The sequence below is a fragment of the Protopterus annectens genome, chromosome 16.part0, assembly GCF_019279795.1.
Source record: "Protopterus annectens isolate FY-2018-M chromosome 16.part0, PAN1.0, whole genome shotgun sequence".
NCBI classification, from domain to species: Eukaryota; Metazoa; Chordata; order Ceratodontiformes; family Protopteridae; genus Protopterus; species Protopterus annectens.
The window spans coordinates 144,358,102-144,378,111 of record NC_056750.1 but is presented as its reverse complement, the minus strand read 5'-3'; the positions used below and the strand labels follow the sequence as shown (position 1 = coordinate 144,378,111).

General features: G+C 41.6%; 1 protein-coding gene across 1 annotated transcript in view; it reads right to left on the bottom strand.

Moving 5' to 3' along the window:
- LIG3 (DNA ligase 3) overlaps positions 1–20,010 on the bottom strand; it is a 1,243,614-nt gene that overhangs the window by 727,254 nt on the left and 496,350 nt on the right. The window contains exon 13 of the mRNA XM_044058542.1: positions 6,428–6,515. Coding sequence (XP_043914477.1) covers positions 6,428–6,515 — 88 coding nt within the window. The remainder of the gene's footprint in view (positions 1–6,427; positions 6,516–20,010) is intronic.

Here is a 20,010-nt window from a genome sequence, read left to right as displayed (position 1 = left end):
GGCATGTCTCTTTATGGAAATGTCTGAACCTGGTGCAGGAGAGATTCCCTCTGTTATGTTTGAGATCAATCTCATGGAGGAATTGGATATGGACTGAAGGACAGTCAGCTGGAAAGTTACAGAAGCCTGAACTTCCTCAGGAACAGCACCCAAGAGGGTATTTTATAACTCATAAATCTCTCTGTAATCTGGTAAAATGTGCCAAGTAGTTGAGACACTTCAGAGCAAAAGTGGATGAGACATATACAAGCTTCCCAAATCTGTCCAACACTTGTGACTCCCTGTTGGGGGGGATGGACAGTGGAACTTTCTTCCGCTAGTTGCTTCTTGGTGGCCACCGCAACAACCATGGCATCAACAGGAACTCCCTTACTTCAGAACTGTCTGTCTGCAGGTGGTGCCATTATCTTGTCTGGTTCTATGGTGTCTTGACCCTTCCACACCCGCTGTGAGTTCAAATCAATGAGCTCATCAGACGGTAGAGTAGCTCAGGAGGTAGAAGGTCCAATGTCAAAAACCTGCAGGAGAACAGATTCTTCAAACGTTGGGTTACTGGGCATCCAGACACCTCTCTGCTTAAGGATTTCCAGGATGTCTCCAAACAAGACATCTTCAGGAGGTGACCGTGAGGACCCTTAGCCCTCACTGACATTTGTATCCTTGGTGACAGACTCCTCTGTGAAGTCAATGTGCTTCCTCATGCACATCCTCTTTCTGGAGGCCTCCTCAGTGGGATGCTCTGGGGAGGTATCAGAAGAGGAAATAGCAATTCCCTAAAAGGGAGCCTGGGGCTTCTGTACTGGTAGTCCCAGTGGAACGAGATTGTGAGGATTTAAGTGGTGGGTCATCATGGTGGAAGATTTTGGATCCAAGAGGGAAGGTTCTGTCAGAACTGCAGGAGCAGAAAGGACCCTGTTCGCAGCCTCAAAGGCAGAGCAGCCCGGAGGACACTGGACCCCAGAAGACATGTTTCTGGGTTGTAGCCCTCTTCCTCTCCAAGGCAAAGTCTCAGAGGTGGAAGCTGGAGCTGAGATGTCCAGTGCCAAGGCTCCAAGGCGTAGAGACAGCTCCAAAAATCTCAGAGTCGAATGCAACACCTTGGACTCAACAGGCAGGCTACTGTTCCGAGAGCTGTATGGATCTGATGGGACTGGAGCTCTCAGGGATAATTTTGGATCAAAAGATAAGGTTATCCTCAGATCCAAAGCTGATGGATCCAGACAATTCAAATCCAGAGACTCTGATGCTACAGCTGTAGTCAGAAGAGGAACCTGCAAAGGGGAAGTTGAAGAAATTTGGATCTCCTGACCCAGAGGGATAAGAGCCAAGGAAACCCCAATCTGTCCCTGCATTAAGAGGATCTTCCTCACCAGTCTTTCCAACATCTTCTTCAGTCAGGCTTCTAGAAGAATGAGCAGAACAGCTAGAAGGAGATTTGAGGTGCTTCATAAAAAGGGGGTAGGTACTCTGTCCAGGACAGGATCCACAGAGGGAGAGTACCTTACTCTAGGCAAGGGCTTACATGCCAAGGTTGGTGATGTCAGATCCGATGACCGTCGGATCGTGTTTCTGAGCATTCGGACCCAAAATGGTTGGATCAGATCATTTTTCCAACTTCAGATCTGTAGTCAAGGTAGGATCCATAACTTTCGGTTTCTTTGGATCCGGGGTTGAGATTGGATCTTTTGTTGATCTGTTTCTTGAGTATCCAAGGAAGGTGAAGCAGAAGGCTTCAGAGCTGAGGATTTCCCCGACTTAAACTTAGTAGAAGTACCTTCGGAAATAGCTTCTCCGAAAGAAGAGGGGAGAAGGTATTCTAATATCAATTTATTTTTTTCTTTCCACTAAAGCATTTGGATTGAAACTGTGGCATATTGAACAGTCTTCCTGCAGGTGAAGAGGCCCCAGACAGTAAATGCATAAAGAGTGGGCATCAGAGAGAGGCAATTTATGGCCACACTTTATGCATTTTTTTAAATCCAGCTGGCTTTTCTGACATGTTTAGAGATTTTATACAAGGGTCTAAACAAAAGGAGAACACTTTTTTTATATTAGTAAGCAAAAGAAAAAAAAGGGGGGGATATCAACAATGGTAAGAAAAGCTACCTAGGTGGGGGGGGGGGGAGTACCAACAATGGTAAGAACTACTACCTAGGTAGAGGAAGAGATACTAATGATAATAACTGGAGAGTACACAAGTACAAAACGAGGGAAGAAAATTAAACTGGGATTATTAAATAGATGAAAACAGAAGTAGGGTAAGAGTTAAGATAATATAGATAGTAAGCAGTAAGGCAAAAGAATGTAAGAAAAATAACTGTCACATCTCTACACAGCTTGAGAGTAGCAGTAGACCACGTTTTTTCGCTGGAGTGGCAAATGAGATCTGAGGTAATTGGAGTTGGTGCCTTGTGGGTAAGGGAGAAGCGGGAGAGTTCTTGGTTGCCATGAGCTTTAGCAATGGCCAAGCTGGATCCGTGGGATCAGGTCAGAACCTATCAGTTGAGGACAGAATGAAAACTGACATCATCAGATACAACAAATCCATATAAAAGAGGAAAAGAATCCCACACATTCAACATCTAAAACAGGAATAAAATGCAGAAATTCATGCATGAAAAATTACATATTTAGAGTTCATTAAAGGGGCATGGAATGCAAGATATAATTTAAAGGTGGGGAGAGAAAAAGAAAATCAAAATGCAGAGGAGAGTTCAACAGTAACAAATGCAGAAGAGGGCTGCATTACCCTAAGCTGACTAATAACTCTAAAAAAAAATTTACCCACACATGGCAGGCAGAAGCAACCCAAAAGGAAAAATAAGCCAGGAGAGAATTCTCTGAGCCTACAGAACACATTCAATAAAATATTTTCCTTTTAGGGAGATCCATGAGAATAACCCTGCAAGCGAAAGATCAGAGGGGGATTTCCTGGCTGCTACATCGCAGACTAACTACTTCAGCAAGTGTACTGTTGTTTGAGGTGAAATGAAGGGGTAAAACCTGCCCATAAAAGGGATTTAGAGCATGACAGAGACTAACCAAAAAGCAGCACAGTTTACAAACAGATAAAATAAGCAGCTTTCTACTACTGCAGCAATATGGAAATCAAGTTCAAAAATAATGTTAAGCAACTGTTTGAAATATTTTCCAACTACTACTACATAATGCATCATGTTGTTTAAAATTCATTTAAAACCATATAAACCTTGATTTGACTTTTTCGGGCAATTTGCATACAGCTGGTTTTTATTTCCCCTCAAGAAATTTCTTTAATGGCCAACAGTCTATCTAGTCCACCCTTAAATACATACAGCAGCCTAATTCCTTTCCACCACTCCCTTTCTCCATTTTGCATATAGTGAAAAGTTTATAGATAATATGCTTATTATATTCTCCTTTCATTTAAGCCTGATTTGTATAGCGTTCTAAACATAAGCTCATATATCATCTCTGTCTCTTATAGTCACAAGACAGAAAAGTGAAACTTCACAAGTTTCTGTGCTCCCCTTCCCATTCGATGCCTCCCCCCAAACTCTTCTCAACAGCCTATCTCTTGCCTTAAATAGTACTTTGGATGATGCCTGATGACAGTAACACTTCTTTGCTTGCCTGGTGCAGTGACAGCAGCACTTCTCTCTTTCGCACTGTTCTACTTATATAGCTTAGGTGCAATAAGCAGTCCCAGATTTTGTTTTTATTCTGTTTAACATTTGCTCCTATCCTCCTAAATGACTGCATGCCAGCTTATTACAGCTTTAGTACATTAACTTTTTCCTTTCAGTACCCTAATGATACAGCAGGATTTGTGCAATCTAAGAACAGGATGAATTTGCCTTTTTTGAACTTTCAAATGCATCTGAAATATATACAGTGGAGTGCAATGGACCCAAAGCCTGACCCTTGACATACAAAGTTAATGACTTATCTTACTTTATTATGCCTCATTGTTTCCCACATTGTTATGAAGTTTCATTCCAAAGCCTTAACATCTGTCTCACCCCAACCACTGCAATTTTTTAAGTTACTTGTGAGGTAACCTATCCAATGCGCCCTTAATACAGTGCGTCTATTTACCTGACATTTATAAGCATACTATATGATTAGTGACAACGTACGTATTATTTTTAACAGCATACTGTTTAGTGACAACTTACATATTTTTAATAACACTGTTTTCATGCTCAAAACAAATTCAACAGAAAGGAAAACTATGTAGAAACCAAAGCTGGATACGCTCCAAACCAATGGACTTCTCTGTGGTTCAGCAATCACAAAAAATGATAAAACTCGGAAAGCATGAACTTTTATTAAGCACAACACGCAGGTTTTTGTCAGTATCACTCCCAACTTCTTCAGAAAACGAAAACAGCGTCACTCATTAACAACTTGTAGCTCCCATGCAGATAATCTTTCCTGAGGACCAAATTGAAGCAGTTATTCTGGGCTTTCTAAGTTTCATCAGGACTTTCCCCACATCCCGTTTATAAATGACGTTCGTTCCTTCCAAAGCAATTGTTCTCAGATTTAAGTGGCACTGAGTTCTGAATACACAAACAACGTTGGTAACAATAATGTCCAAAGCCACATTGCCGTCTATTTCCATAGGGTACACCACCTTTATGTGGACTACTCAAAAAACAATTCGGTGCCACTTAAATCTGAGAACAATTGCTTTGGAAGGAATGAATGTCATTTATAAACGGGATGTGGGGAAAGTCCTGATGAAACTTAGAAAGCCCAGAATAACCACTTCAATTTGGTCCTCAGGAAAGATTATCTGCACAGGAGCTACAAGTTGTTAATGAGTGACGCTGTTTCCATTTTCTGAAGAAGCTGGGAGCGATACCGACAAAAAGCCTGCGTGTTGTGCTTAATAAAAGTTCATGCTTTCCGGGATTTATCGGTTTTTGTGATTGCTGAATCACAGAGAAGTCCGTTGGTTTGGAGCGTATCCAGCTTTGGTTTCTACATAGTTTTCATGCTCATTTTTACAAGACAGAAAGTTTCTCTGTCACAGACTGAAACTAAAGCAATTAACCATGTTACCCAAGGGTATAAGACCACTATCTTAAATTAAATTATATGCAGACAAGCAAATTCAAAACAAATTGTAGCTTGTCAAATCCAGGCACAGCATTTATTCTGAATCTTTGCATGACACTGCTTAATACAAAGGCCAGTAGAAAAAATACACAACTTGATAAATGCTTAGATTTCTGTTGAACATATTGAAAAGGGCAATATCCGTCAGCTAGAAAACACTTCTGCTACATATAAGCGGTCATGTACTGCAGGCGATAAAAATATGGACATCTCCACTTGATTTAATAAATGGACATAAAACACAGCTTAAAAATGAAATCTGCAATAATACTTTATTCAAATGAGCAACCTCACCATTAAAGTTGCAACTCTCATCATTAGCAATCAGATGTTGTTAATACAGTACCAAACATTGAAGTCCACTACAGCAACACAGAGATCAGTCATGTGACAATTAGTCCACCCTGTATCAGTGGTCACAGTAAGCACATCTATTATATACTAATGCCCAAGCCCAATAACAATAAGCACAATAACAAAACGCAAAACAATATATATCTACAAATGCCTTGGTACAGCAACTGTGTCAATATCAGTCTGGATGACGCTTCCTGTGGCCCAGAGGGATGAAGTCTTGACTACTTCACAGACAAACCATGTTCAATTAACAGCATAAGTGCTGGAGGGGGTGGGCTACAGAGGATGGTAGACAGCAGATGTTGTCAGCTCTACATCCTTGGGGGGGGGGGGGGCTCTGACTCATCACCTGGTTACAGAGTGGGAGCACTGTGTGTTGCACCCATGCAGCATAAGCCTGAAGAGCACCTGCTCCCAAGAGGTGAGCAGTACTGGGCAACCTGGAAAGTAGTGAGATTGTGGAACCATACATACCTTCCCAAAACCGGGCAGCACTGTGGAGCTTAAGGAAAACATTGAGGAGCAGTGACAGGGACATACGACTCCCACCTAAGCTGGCCCACTTGCTACCACCATACTCTCACCACTGAAGGAATGGATGGGCTGACTGGGCTTCTCAGGCAGAAACAATTGGGCTATACAGCCTGCTGTATATCTCAGGGATGCACAATTTTCGCTTCTGAAGTGACTGGGACAAATGGATACTCGTAGTGGAACCACTAAGCAGGGTCCTGTGCAGAATGGGGAGAATATTAGACTGGATCAACAATCTGCCGAACACTGGAGGGAAGCAGATTCCTAAACAAATCAATGTATATATACCAAAGTAATCAGCTTACTACAGTATCAACAGCTAAAAGCGGGGGTGACTGCAGCTTCTAATCCCCTTTAAAAATTGTCTGCACCAATGAACATTAACCACCATCAAACAAAAACTGGCACAGATACCTGTATCTGCTCTTACCCTGATTTGCTTCATCTCTGAGAAAAGAATTCTGTTGGGAATTTCTACCATGTTATCATGAAGAAACTTGCGCCGTTCTGACAATGGCCTAGCAAATAAAACAAAACAAAAACAATGGTAAAAGGTAATTCTGTGCTCTAACATGTACTTTCATAAAAATAACAACTAGGGAGAAAAGTCAAAGAGGTCCTAGCCAAAAACTCTTCATTACTTTATTATTTATCTGCATGTTATGAAGACCAGGGTTTGTTTGACTGGGTTAAGGTCCATTCCCAGCACAGGCTCAGGGAGACGAGTTCCATATACGTGTTAGGACACACAACAGATGCATTAGCATTAATCATAATAAGTTATATAAAATAATAAATTACAATAAAATGCATAATCATATAAGCAATACTTACATGCACATCAGAGTAAGGCAATACTACGTCATTGGTTATGTATGATATCAACTAGTTCAATGCAGACGAGCAAGCAAACATACATGTACATGCAGTGGCAAGACAGAGTACAATAACTAGCCACAGGGGTTATTTACAACTTGAGTTTAAATCATCTGATAAGAAGGAAGGGGAGGTACTCAGATAAAGAAGTAAACAACAAAATCACTAAAACAAAGTATAATGTTAAATAATGCAATAACAGAAACAGTGCTGGCCGTCAGCAGGGCACAGGCAAGACAGCCAGTCTAAGAAGATATGTAAGTTTATTGGTGAAGCCATCAAAGCAGCACCAGGAAAAGTTAACAGTTGAAACTGGTGAATGTGCAGGAATTTTCACAATTGGGGAATGGATGCAGTAGGGGAAGGGAGGAGGACAGAGACAGCGATACATGTTATGATGACCACATAAAGTATATACACTTGGCATTCAAGTAAGCATGCCTTTAACTTTGTTTTAAATTCTGAGAGGCACTTGCTAGAATCAGAAGCTGTCAATGAGATCAGGAAACTGCATGCCACGGTGATGGCTACTCCTCGTTTCAATGAGATCAGGAAACTGCACGCCACGGTGATGGCTACTCCTCGTTTCAATGAGATCAGGAAACTGCACGTCACGGTGATGGCTACTCCTTGTTTCAATGAGATCAGGAAACTGCACGCCACGGTGATGGCTACTCCTCGTTTCAATGAGATCAGGAAACTGCACGCCACGGTGATGGCTACTCCTCGTTTCAATGAGATCAGGAAACTGCACGCCACGGTGATGGCTACTCCTCGTTTCAATGAGATCAGGAAACTGCACGCCACGGTGATGGCTACTCCTCGTTTCAATGAGATCAGGAAACTGCACGCCACGGTGATGGCTATTCCTCGTTTCAATGAGATCAAGAAACTGCACGCCACAGTGATGGCTACTCCTCGTTTCAATGAGATCAGGAAACTGGACGCCACGGTGATGGCTACTCCTCGTTTCAATGAGATCAGGAAACTGCACGCCACGGTGATGGCTACTCCTCGTTTCAATGAGATCAGGAAACTGCATGCCACAGTGATGGCTATTCCTCGTTTCAATGAGATCAGGAAACTGCACGCCACGGTGATGGCTACTCCTCGTTTCAATGAGATCAGGAAACTGCACGCCACAGTGATGGCTACTCCTCGTTTCAATGAGATCAGGAAACGGCACGCCACGGTGATGGCTACTCCTCGTTTTCTTTATAAAGTGAGGCCAGGTGAAATGCACATTTCTTGGGGATGTGAAAATTGCCACATTAGGAATTAAAGAGGTGTGCAGTTTTGTGGAAGCATCAGTAGGCAAAGTGGAACAGAAAGGAGTTAGGTTAATCTGTAATGGAATCTGACTGGAATTCTCGGTAAAGGCTGTATTAGTGAATCTAGCAAGGGGCAAGAATGACTTATCGCACTTATTTAATTTTTCCATTTCTGTTTTACTGCTAGTGGAGATGCCGGCGAGGATAGCACTCTTATAGAAACGTTTAGAGAATAGCAGGGAAGTAGTACACTTTCACCTTGTGTCAGTGAGAGGACAGTTTGATTCAACAGAGGAATCCAAGGACTGCATTTTTTAACAGTGGAAATCTAAGTGTGAGTCTAATAACTGGCACTGATCTAGAGGGACAGCCTGGTACTTGACAAAGTCAGCTTTTTGGACAGGGATCCCATTGTCTGTACTGACTGAGAGGTATCTGCAACTGTTCAGGGAACAGTGGTTACTTCAGCATATAGGAGTGATTAGGTTTTGGTGGGGTTAAGAATGACGTGGAAGTTTAAAAAAAAAGAATGAGGTGGGAGTTGACTACAGAAGTAACCACCACTGGTTAGTTATACCCAGCATTTCCCTGTGTTAATAAGACCAGTCAACAGGCTGTCCATGTACCTGTAATGACTCATGATGACCACCACGAATGTTGGCAGCTAATTAGCAGGGTATCTCCATCACCCACCTTGTCTGGCTACCCGGAGGAAAGGACTATCACAATATGCCTCATTAACCTATCTCAGTTAGGCAGATCTGGCAGCTTGCTATGCAGGATTAATGCTATGAACTGATAACGAGCTTCATCTTACAGGCCAGAGTTTGATTTCCTCTGTCTTCAGCATGATTCTGTGCAAATCACCTACAGTTCTCTTAATTAATGTTCAGGTTGGGCAGCTCCTAAACAACAGGCTTGTCACTAGTGGGTTTGCCATATTAACAAATGAATAAAAACATTTTCAGTTCCTATTTGATTCTGCAAGCGGTCTACATGCCCGCTATGTGACTCTGTGGGTTTTCACCAGTGTCTCTGATTTCCTCTCTCATCCAAAGACATGCAGACAGGTGAACTACTGATATTCCAAACTGCCCATAGCAGTTCGCATACGAGTGTGTTCTTGGGATATACTGGTATTCTATCAAGGACTGGCTCCTGCCTTGCACATACTGCCTGCATGCATGGATAGGAGCTGGTTCTCCTGTGACAATGAATAGCATAAAAAGGGTATTGAAATACAATACATAAAATACAGCCTGGTCATCATACAGCATCTGAAATGAAACAAACAGCACATGTATGGCCTGTAGCAATAAAGAGGCTGGAACTTTAAGTGTGTCCATTTTTGTGGCAGACAGCCTCTCGTTAATAGCAAAGTTCAGCAATCAGTATACTTTGATATCGACCACTTTGGTCGAGCATACGGGTGATTTGATACAAAGGATCATACAGCAAATCAGACATCATTTTAATTAAAAAAAAAAAAAAAAAAAAAAAAAAAAACAAACATGAGACAGAAAACAACTGATGTGACTAACACAGCTTTAAAGGTCAACAACCACCCTATCAGCAAACCAAAAAAATTGCACTGCACTCAACAGAGTTGCACCAAACTATGAAGTTACTTAAATAGCATGGCCTGACATCCAGTATGCTAATGTGGGATAACAGAGTACCTCAGATGAACTGTAGTGCAAAGTACAGCAGAGTGCTTCTGTCATCCGAGAAGGGCCATTATCTGACAATAAATACACTGTACAATATGCAATACTGTTAGCAAGAAATAGAGTTTTGTTCACTTAAACTTTGTGGGCATTTTTAAACATTCACTTTCTTGGTTTACAGTGTTGGAATAATGAACACAGAAATGGGTGCAACATTTCTTCTACCCATTGCAAAATTAATAGCAAATTACTGGTTGATACAACCATACTCAGCTTCCCTCAGGATATATGAAGTGGTTTACTATACAAAAACATTCCCATATACTAACCTCATCAACCACAATATTTGGATACATGAGAACATATTTTTCTCACCCCTCTTCCTCCAGTCTATCCATTCCAATGCCCCATCCATCACTGGATCTACCTGCTGTTCCTTCCTCCCCAAGATTTCTCTGACTGAGCTGGGGCCAGCGTGGATCATAAGAGCATTCTGGAAGGTAGTGCAGGTGACTGCTTCAGCTGCCAAGGGGTGGGGGGGTTACTATGACCTACCCTTATTTCAATCCCCCTCCACCCCTGTGTTCATTGACAATGCCAGAGGGTTGCTCCCCTCTGTGGACCTCCTCTCAGGGAGCATCTTTGATGAATGCCTATCCCACCCTGCCAACACCTTAGACACCTGAGTCACTAATCGAACCCAGCTCACCAGGGTCAGATTTAGAGCTTTATTCATCTAAGCCATGACACTTGAAACATTTGAAAACATGTAAACAAAGGATTTTAGCACAGCTTAACACAAAATGTACTTATTTCACTGAAAAGAAAAACAATGTAAGGAAAGGCAATGCAAAAACAGTACAATGGATTGTGAAGGTAGCTTTTTTTGTAATGAGCAAGTGCAAATAACCCATGAATGTTAATAAAGTTATATTTTCAAATCCCACTCTGTTCCACATGCTTCAGAGAATTCAAGTATCAATCTACTTTCATTTTTATGAGGATTACTAACTACGTTCAAACAAGTCAGTCAGTAAGGATAGAATCCAGATTAACAAGGGGAAGAGAGAAGAAAAGGAAAACATCACAAAACTAAATTATATATATAACACAGGAACATTTTAAAATGTATCACAAATGTCTAGATTGTGACAGCTATTAAACCACAACTCAATGGGATAGTGGTACATGTCATTAAGTATAAGGAAGTGCCCTGCATTATAATTTTACTCATCTGGGTCAATAAAATGCCAGCATGAAACCAGTAACTAAGACTTTTTTATTCATTAAAACATTTGTTACAAATAATCTCATTAAATTCAGAAAGCAATTAATAATGGCTTCACAAGTTTCAGGCTGAAAATTTAGCAGTGCACTTCCTTCCTCCAGCCTAGTTAAATATCTGCACTTTCGCCATTACAAACACTGGTAACATTAAGAAGAACTTTTCAGAATTTTGTATGCACTCCTCTTAAAACAACTCTATCCTGAAGAAACAATCCACCAGGATTGTTCATGATGAAGCATCTACACTATAAAGCTCCAGGAAATTCTACACACTTGTCAGAACATTTAGTCTACTCAGTTACCCATGTAACAGATACATACATTGTTCTTAAACTTCTAGACTTTATAAACAAAAACTTCCTTGATTAGTGGGGGAACCTATTACAGGTCACAGAATTCTTGAATTGAGTCTTACAAATGTGGTAACCTCTTACACTACTCCTTCTCTGGTATTTCTTTCCACAATGAGCTCTGACTCCCAAAAGAAAAGCTACTACAGCAAACACTGCTGAATATAAGGACTACAAACATGCCAACCTCAACCTACTCAATGAAATATTAAAATTTCCCTGTGACAGCCAACATCCCTGACCCTGATAAGGGATGCTAAACTAATTTAGAATAATGCATACAGCTTGAAACCCCTACCACAACCAAGTATCATGGCAAATTCAAAAATAAACCACCCCATTTTAACTCTCAAAATCATTTACTGAAAGTGCTAACTAACCAAGACCAAAAATACTTCTTCCATGGGACCTAGCAATATACCCAGTTGCTTAATTAAAAGTGTTGAACATGTCTTTGCAGATCCATTCCTTAAAATATTTAACCTACATTCGATGAGTGGTGCAGTGCAGTGATGATGTCCCTACATAAGGGTGGCCTTACAACCCACCCTGGAAATTACAAAGACTCATCCACAAAGCATGGAATTCACTGCAATTGACTTCAAAAACTACTCTAACAAGAATATTTTTAGACATTGCTCCCACAGTTTGGCTTTGTGAAGGGTAGATCCTGTGTACTGAATTCAGTACATTTCTTTGAAAGGAATAAGAAGGCTGTGGATGGCAGCCATGCAGCACACACTGCGCATGTCGACCTGGCCAAGGCATTCTACACCATATCATATGCGAGCAACAAACTACAGCTAAATGCTTTAAAAATGATCCACAAGGGGTATGACTGATAGCAAACTGGCTGAAAGATGGTGCCCATACTGTGCAAGTTACCAGCACCTCGTCAGATAGTATGAAAGTGAACAACAATGTCCCTCAGGGCTTGGTGCTGTGACCTCTCCTTCTTGGCCTTTACTTCTCAGATCTCTACACAGACAGCCAAGACCACTGGCTGATTAAGTCTGTATAGTGCTGTAAACGTGAGTTTAAGTCACCTTCTGACTTCCCAAACCCTCCAGAATGAGTCTCCCTAGTAAACTTGTGTTGTACTAAAAATGGGCTCAAACTAAATGCTAAAATCTTTAGTACCGTCACATTTATCATATAGTAAAGACAACACACCACCACAAAGTGATTTTTAGCACAGTTGGAACCAGAGTTTGTTTTGAATCAACATCTTTACTCAAAGTATATTATATACTATATGTGTTTTGTTGATGATGCTTTTTACGTTATGGGACAGGACACTGGATATGTTAGATGAATTTCTTAATTACTTGGGTAACAGTACAGATTTTTAAAAAAATTTCCACGTCTACCTGACAAACTCAAATAGACTTTTTACACGTTTGCTTAATGAGAAATCGGGTACCCTTGAAACTAGCCTATATAGAAAGTCATGTTGGAATAGACTTTTGCATGGAACAAGTATGCATCCTGGGTACATCTTTAAAAATGTTGTCAGGAACAATGTTTACGTACATCTTGATTACATACTAATGATGAGACCTTGAGTGAAGCCCTTGGAGCACTGAAAGGTGATTTTCTTAACAGAGGGTATTCTATGAAAGATGTTGCAGGACCCATTGATCAACTGATTAATATGAGGCGAGGGAAGGCTAGACCACATTTTGCAAGTAAGAAAGCTACCATTTATAAATGCTCAAGAAAAAGTAATAGGGATTTCAATGGCACGAAGGTATTAATTGACTTACTCTAATGACATTAGTTTAGTATGTGATATGATACAATGTAACTGGTCTATATTGATGGCTGATATCTTAAGGAAGGTTGTGGGTGACCAACCCACTTTTTGTTTAAAACATGGGCTGTCCTTAGAAAGGCATTTATTTATGCTATGGTTCTACTAGATGCAATAGTGTAAAATCAGACAGAATGTGTACCTTTCCACGTCGAAGATGTAAAGCCACAAACTATATATCATCTAAAAATTATTTTACACACTCGGTCACTGGCAGGAAGTATCAACCAAGGTTGCTACACTGACTTCACAAGCAAAACTTTAGCATATTTAGCTGCGTGCAATGACTGCAGACATTTTATGTATTAAAATGTATATATTTATATTAAATATATATATATATATATATATTAAAATGTATATATTTAATTACGTATTAAAGCTAAAACAGCACAATGGCTCTCTAACAAAACTAGGCAACTAATTCTTAATAGAAATAAAGCTTGGAACAAATGGCGAACCACTAAAAATATAACTGATCATCTCTCTTTTAAACAAAAAAGAAATATGACAAAACAAGCCATCCTACATGATAAAAAAAAACTTCTACACTCAATTACAACAATCTTCCCCCCACCAACCACATATATTTTGGACTGCTATTAATACTCTGCTATCCCCTGGCAAAGCTGCCACACCTACTCCACAAGGCTCCAACACCAACTCCCCCTAAGAAATAGCTAATGCCTTTAACACCTTCTTTACTTCACCCATTCTAAAGCTAGCTGATCAACAAAGCCCTGATATCTCCAAACTATCTAAGCCTAGCTCTACCCCCCCCATTCCACCTCCAACCCATACCTACCTCCTACATTTTGTCCTTACTTCAAAAACTTAAGCCAACAACCCCTTCAGCAGACAAATTACCTGCAGAATATCTCCAACTAGGTGCCAAAGCAATAGCGTACCCCATCTCTCTACTAATTAATAGGACTGTAAAAGAATGCACTATCCCTTCTGTCTGGAAAATCTCCCACATCATCCCTCTCTTCAAAGGCGGTGACTCTTTGGAGTATTCTAACTTCCGCCCTATAGCATTACTATCTCCTCTTGCAAATATTATGGAGAAATGTATCCACAAACAGTTAGTTAATCACCTGTTAGGCAACAATCTCCTAGCTAACTGCCAACATGGGTTTCGCCCATTCCACAGTACTACCACCGCCCTACTATCCTTCATCGACTCTATCAACATAAATCGCAACAATAACACTCCTTCCTCTGCATTCTTTGTAGACCTGTCTAAAGCCTTCGACATGGTTAATCATCAACTTCTCCTACACCGCTTAAGTTCCCTCTCTCTTGACAACCAAGCCTTAAGCTGGTTCTCATCCTATCTTGAAAATCGCAAACAGTCCGTTCTCTGGGATAACCATCTCTCTAATCTTCTCCCCACCTCTATAGGAGTTCCTCAAGGCTCCATCTTAGGTCCTCTTCTGTTTTCCATTTTTATCAATGATCTGCATCTAGCCACTCCTCTATCTACTTGTATTCAATATGCTGATGACACAACCATCATTTGCTCTGCCACAACCCAGACTGAACTTCACTCACTAACACAAAACACCGTCACCACCATTGAGCAATGGTTCTCTAACCACTGTCTCCTACTGAACCCCAAGAAAACCAAACTTCTGCTCTTTCCACCCACTCACCTATCTCCCTCCATTGGCACACTTATCACTCCTGACCAAATGACTAAACTCCTGGGTATTACTATTGACAACCAACTAAAATTTGACTTTCATATCAACTCCACTATAAAAACAACTAACAGGAAACTCGGTTCACTCTATAGAATCAAATCTTTCTTAACTCCTGAAGCTAGAACTACTATAGCTAGAACCCACTTAATCTCTACCCTATTATATGCTTCCTCTATATACACTAATCTTTCTAAGTACAACCTCAATAAACTAGCCACATCATACAACAACATCGCCAGATTTGCCACTGCCTCTCCATACAGAACTCACCATTGCTTGAATCTTATAAAACTAGGGTGGCTGGAACTACCCCACCTCATACAATACTATCAACTCACTATTGCCCATAAAGTCCTCTACCACCCTGAAAACATACCAATGCTCTCCACCCTCATAAAGCCCTACCACAACATGAGGAATCTTCGTTCCTTTAACAAAACACTGATAAAAACCTCTCGAGCAAATAATGTAGCAGGTGAATCCACATTTTCCAACTCAATTGGCAAAATATGGAATCAACTACCACCAGACCTCACATCCCTGACTTCTATTCCACTATTTAAAACCAATCTAAAACTCTTCCTAACTAACCACTGGCTATGCTCTTGCAATAACCCTGGGTAACCTTTCTCTCTTGCTTTCTTTCCCTCCTTTCCTCTCACCTGATCTACCTTTCCTCTTCTTCATTACTCTAGCATACTTCACTTTCCCCTTTAAAAAATGCTCCTGTCTATACCTCATTAGTTATATATAATTCTAGATTTTGATACTTATGTCTATGGTAAAACTATCATAACCTAGTAAAGCATCTATCATTGACTCCTGCTAAGACTCACATTGTACTCAGATACTTAGATAGCCTGTAAGAAGTTTATGAAAATGTTTTTTTTTATTTTATTGCATAACTTGGTATATTCTTAGCTTGTTAAGTAGTAGTTATCTCCTCGGGCCTCCACTGAAAATGGACATGTATCCAGTTGGACTAGCCCGGTTAACAAATGTAAAATAAAATAAATAAAATAAATTTTTATGTGGGTAAGACCAACTGTAAACTTAAACAGTGAATACTCGAACATCTGAATGACATATGCAAACAGCTTCCCTCCAATGCTTTAGCTAAGCATATAATTAAGTACAAAACTCATCAACTGACTCATCAATTTTGTTTTTTTTTTAGTTTTGCAATTGATTTGCAATGATTTAAGAGAATGTAGTATATCTAACAGAAATGAAACACAGGAAGTTAAATGGATCACAATCTTACAGGCTGATAAGGGATTTGGCTTTAATGGTCATATACCCTTAAAGTTGGTTTGAGAATGAGACCACTGATTTGTCCGGATTGTTTTTTTTTTTTTTTTTTTTTTTTTAATGCTGAAGTTCTGATAAGTCTTAATGTTTAGGATGGCTGATCTGATTGGTTTACTACTTAATTGAAGGAAAAAATAAGTTATGTACTCGCCATAATATTCCATCTGAGTTGTTGCTTTTCATTTTCAACCTGTGGGAACACAGATCTGGGTTGGATCCGACTTGGCCACATTTTCCAGCATCTGATCCGAGCGACAAGCTCCTCCCCTACCCATAATGACCCTGTCTTCCTCCTCTACTGAGATCGAGTTTGTTGCTGACCATAGCACCCCGACCAAACCAAAAGCCAAACACCTAGGCAGTATAACCCTAAGAAGACCACAGGAAAGACAGATGTTTGCCAATGTAAAGGCTATGTCTCTTCCGTCCAGTCTACCACACAGCCTACATAAGGCAGGGGGAATGAGGGAGGGACGGCTGAAGACAATTGAAAAACAACAACTCAGACTGAACATTATGGTGAGTACATAACTTCTTTATCTGAAGTTGTTATTTTCATTTGCTCTTCAACCTGTGACAGAGTCCCCAGCTACCGAAAACTCTGGGAGGCCCTCATGAAAGGATATTCCTGAGCACAGCGTTGCCAAAGGATGTCCTGCCTCTGGACAGTGGAGCCAACTTATAGTGTGAGATGAATGTGTGCAAAGATGCCTAAACAACTGCAGAACAAATGTCAACCAAAGAAACTCTAGACCAAAAGGCCGCTGAAGTAGCCATAGACCTCGTAGAATGTGCCTTGACCTGACGTGGGGGAGATAATCCTTTGGCTGTACACGCAAGAGTTATGCACTGAGAGAACAAACAAGCAACAATGGTGACCTCTGACACAGGTTTCCCTATGAAGGGCTTAGAGAAAGAAACAAAAAGTTGATCCGACGTATGAAAGGACTTTGTTCTATGCAAATAAAAATGGAACTGCCTATGAACATCCAGCAAGTGCAATTTATACTCTCCCTTATTCTGGAAGTTTGGAAAGAAAACAGGAAAATTGATAACCTGATTAATGTTTGATTCTGAAGCCACTTTTGGAAGGAATGAAGGATTAGTGTGCAAGGACAGCCTGTCTTTATGGAACACCATATAAGGGGGCTTAACAGATAAGGCTTGAAGCTCCAACACCCTTTTATCTGATGTAATGGCAATCAGAAAAGCCATCTTCCAAAACAGAAACTGCAAATCCACAGTAGCTGCAGGTTCAAAGGTGGAAGAAACGAAGGCTTGAAGGACTACAGTAAGATCCCAAGGTGGTGTTGGGTCTTTGAATGGAGGCCTAAGTAAAAAGGTACCATTCAAAAAGGCTTTATAAAGTTCTGAGGAAGCCAGGGAAGCCGAATTTATCTCCCACATGAAAGTTAGAGATAGCTCACAGCTGAACCTTAACCATAGAAAAACTGGCACCCTGTTGAAAAATATCTGCCAAAAACTCCAAAATGGCAGGAACTGGAGCAGTGAAAGGGTCCAAATCATGTTGATACGCCCAAATTGAAAATGTTTCCACTTACTAGAATAAATCTTCCTTGTGGAAGATTTGTCAGCAGCTACCAAAATCTTCTTAACGGGATTACTAGCTATCGCTGGAATTGGAGCAGCTAAACCATGAGATTCAGAATGACTAGATCTGGGTGTGGGATCCCCGTGGGATGTGTGATCAGATCCAGAACCGGATCTAATGTCCAAGCAGGACACACTGCATGAGACCACAGAGATGGGAACCAAACTTGGTGAGGCCAGAATGGGGCAATGAAGATATCTGAGCTCCCCAGCCGTCGAACTTTCTGAATGAATTTCGGAATCAGAGAAAGTGGAGTATAAGCATACAAGAAGACTGGAGGGCCAAGCAAGAACCAGAGCATCTCTGGGGGTCTGTCCCAATGGGGGGTTCAGAGCAAAAAACTTGCTGCACTTCGAGTTGGAAGGAGAGGCGAAGAGATCGCAAGAAGGCTGACCCCATTTTTGAAAGATCTGTTCCACTACTGAAGGATTCAGAGACTACTCATAAGGCATCAGAATAGACCTGCTGAGCCTGTCCGCCAGAATGTTGGACCTCCTCGGAATGTGCACTGCCACCAGGAAATGGCCAGTGAAGATCACCCACTCCCACAATCTCATGCTTCATGGCAAAAGGGGTAAGACTTGGATCCCCCCCATTTGTTGATGCACCAGAATACAGACATGTTTGTCTGTCTGGATGGCACTTGTCCTAGGGGAAGATAGGCATGGAGAGCTTGCAACACCAACAGTGCTGCGCTCATCTCCAGGGCATTCATAGGTTGGTACTAGGCTATCGGCCCTAGGGCCTATACAAGCCTAGCCATAACAATTCCCTGTCTATTTCTTCCCACAATATTTACTTCACTGGACTCCTGTCTAGCAGGGCGACTGACGTGATCCCCGGGGTGAATTTCCTATCTCCCATCCAATCGTCAATGTTCCTTTTGAAGACAGCCAAAGAGGCACTCTCTTTGTGTTGCGTTGATATGCAATTGGGTCTCCAGGGAAGACCATGTGCCTTGGGCTGTCCTTCCCATGCAATGCCCCCCACCTGAGTAGGGAGGCATCTGTGGTCACTGTGGTCATTGGGGTAGGAATGATACACGGGCGACCCAGTAGAAGATCGGGGGATGGAAGCCACCAGAGAAGCAAATCCCTGCAGGCTTGAGACAGACAAACAGGATGGGACAACAGTAGATTTAGTAAGAACCACTGGACCATTGCAGTCCACTAGAAAAACCTCATGTGCAGCCGAGCCATGGGAATGAGGGTGATAGTGGCCGCCATGGACCCTAATGCCTGAAGAACAGACTCTGCTGGGAGGGAATGGGCCTGAAGAATACACAAAACATGCTTTTTGAGGGATAGAAGTCTGTTTGAAGCTAGAAAAACCTTGGTCTGAATGGTGTCTAACTGAGCTCCAATAAAATTGAGAACTTTGCACCGGGTCCAGCAGGGACTTGTTGAGATTTATGGTGATGCCCAACTGGAGGGCGGTCTGGAGAAGGAGATCCCTGGCTTGGCAGTGTTGATGCCTGGAGGGAGCGGAATGGAGCCAATAGTCCAGGTAGGGGAAGACCTGGAACTCCTGCAGCCGCAGATGAGTTGCTACCACTGCCATCACTTTGGAGAACACCCTGGGGACTGTGGTGAGACCAAAGGGTAGCACTCTGAACTGATAATGACCGGCCCCCAGCCAGAAGCAGAGAAACCTCTGAGGGCACCTATCCATTTTGATGTGATAGTTCACATCCTGGAGGTCAAGTCCCCAAGCACATGCAGTCATTTTTCCTGCAGGAAGGGCAGAATAAACTGGAGTGTGACCATCTGGAATTTTGTCTTGGCAACCAACAGGTTCAGTGTTGAATGATGGCACTAAAAAGAATCTGGAATAGATGTCTAATCCTGACTGGTCTGGGGGGAACGGGCTGGATGACTCGCTTTTCAAGCAGCTTGGAGATTTCCACTGTTGCTTCCTCCCTTTGCACAGGTGGAAAGTTGGGGAAGTGTTTGGGGGGTAGTGGCGTTTGAGTGAAGGGGATTGAATATCCTCTGGATATGATTTGCAACACCCAACAACTGTCTATGATAGACTCGCAGGCTGTTGGGTGTAGCAAGAGGCATTCCCTGACTGTCTCCAGAAACTAGCAGTTGGGCAACCCTTCAGGGCTGCTTCAGTGG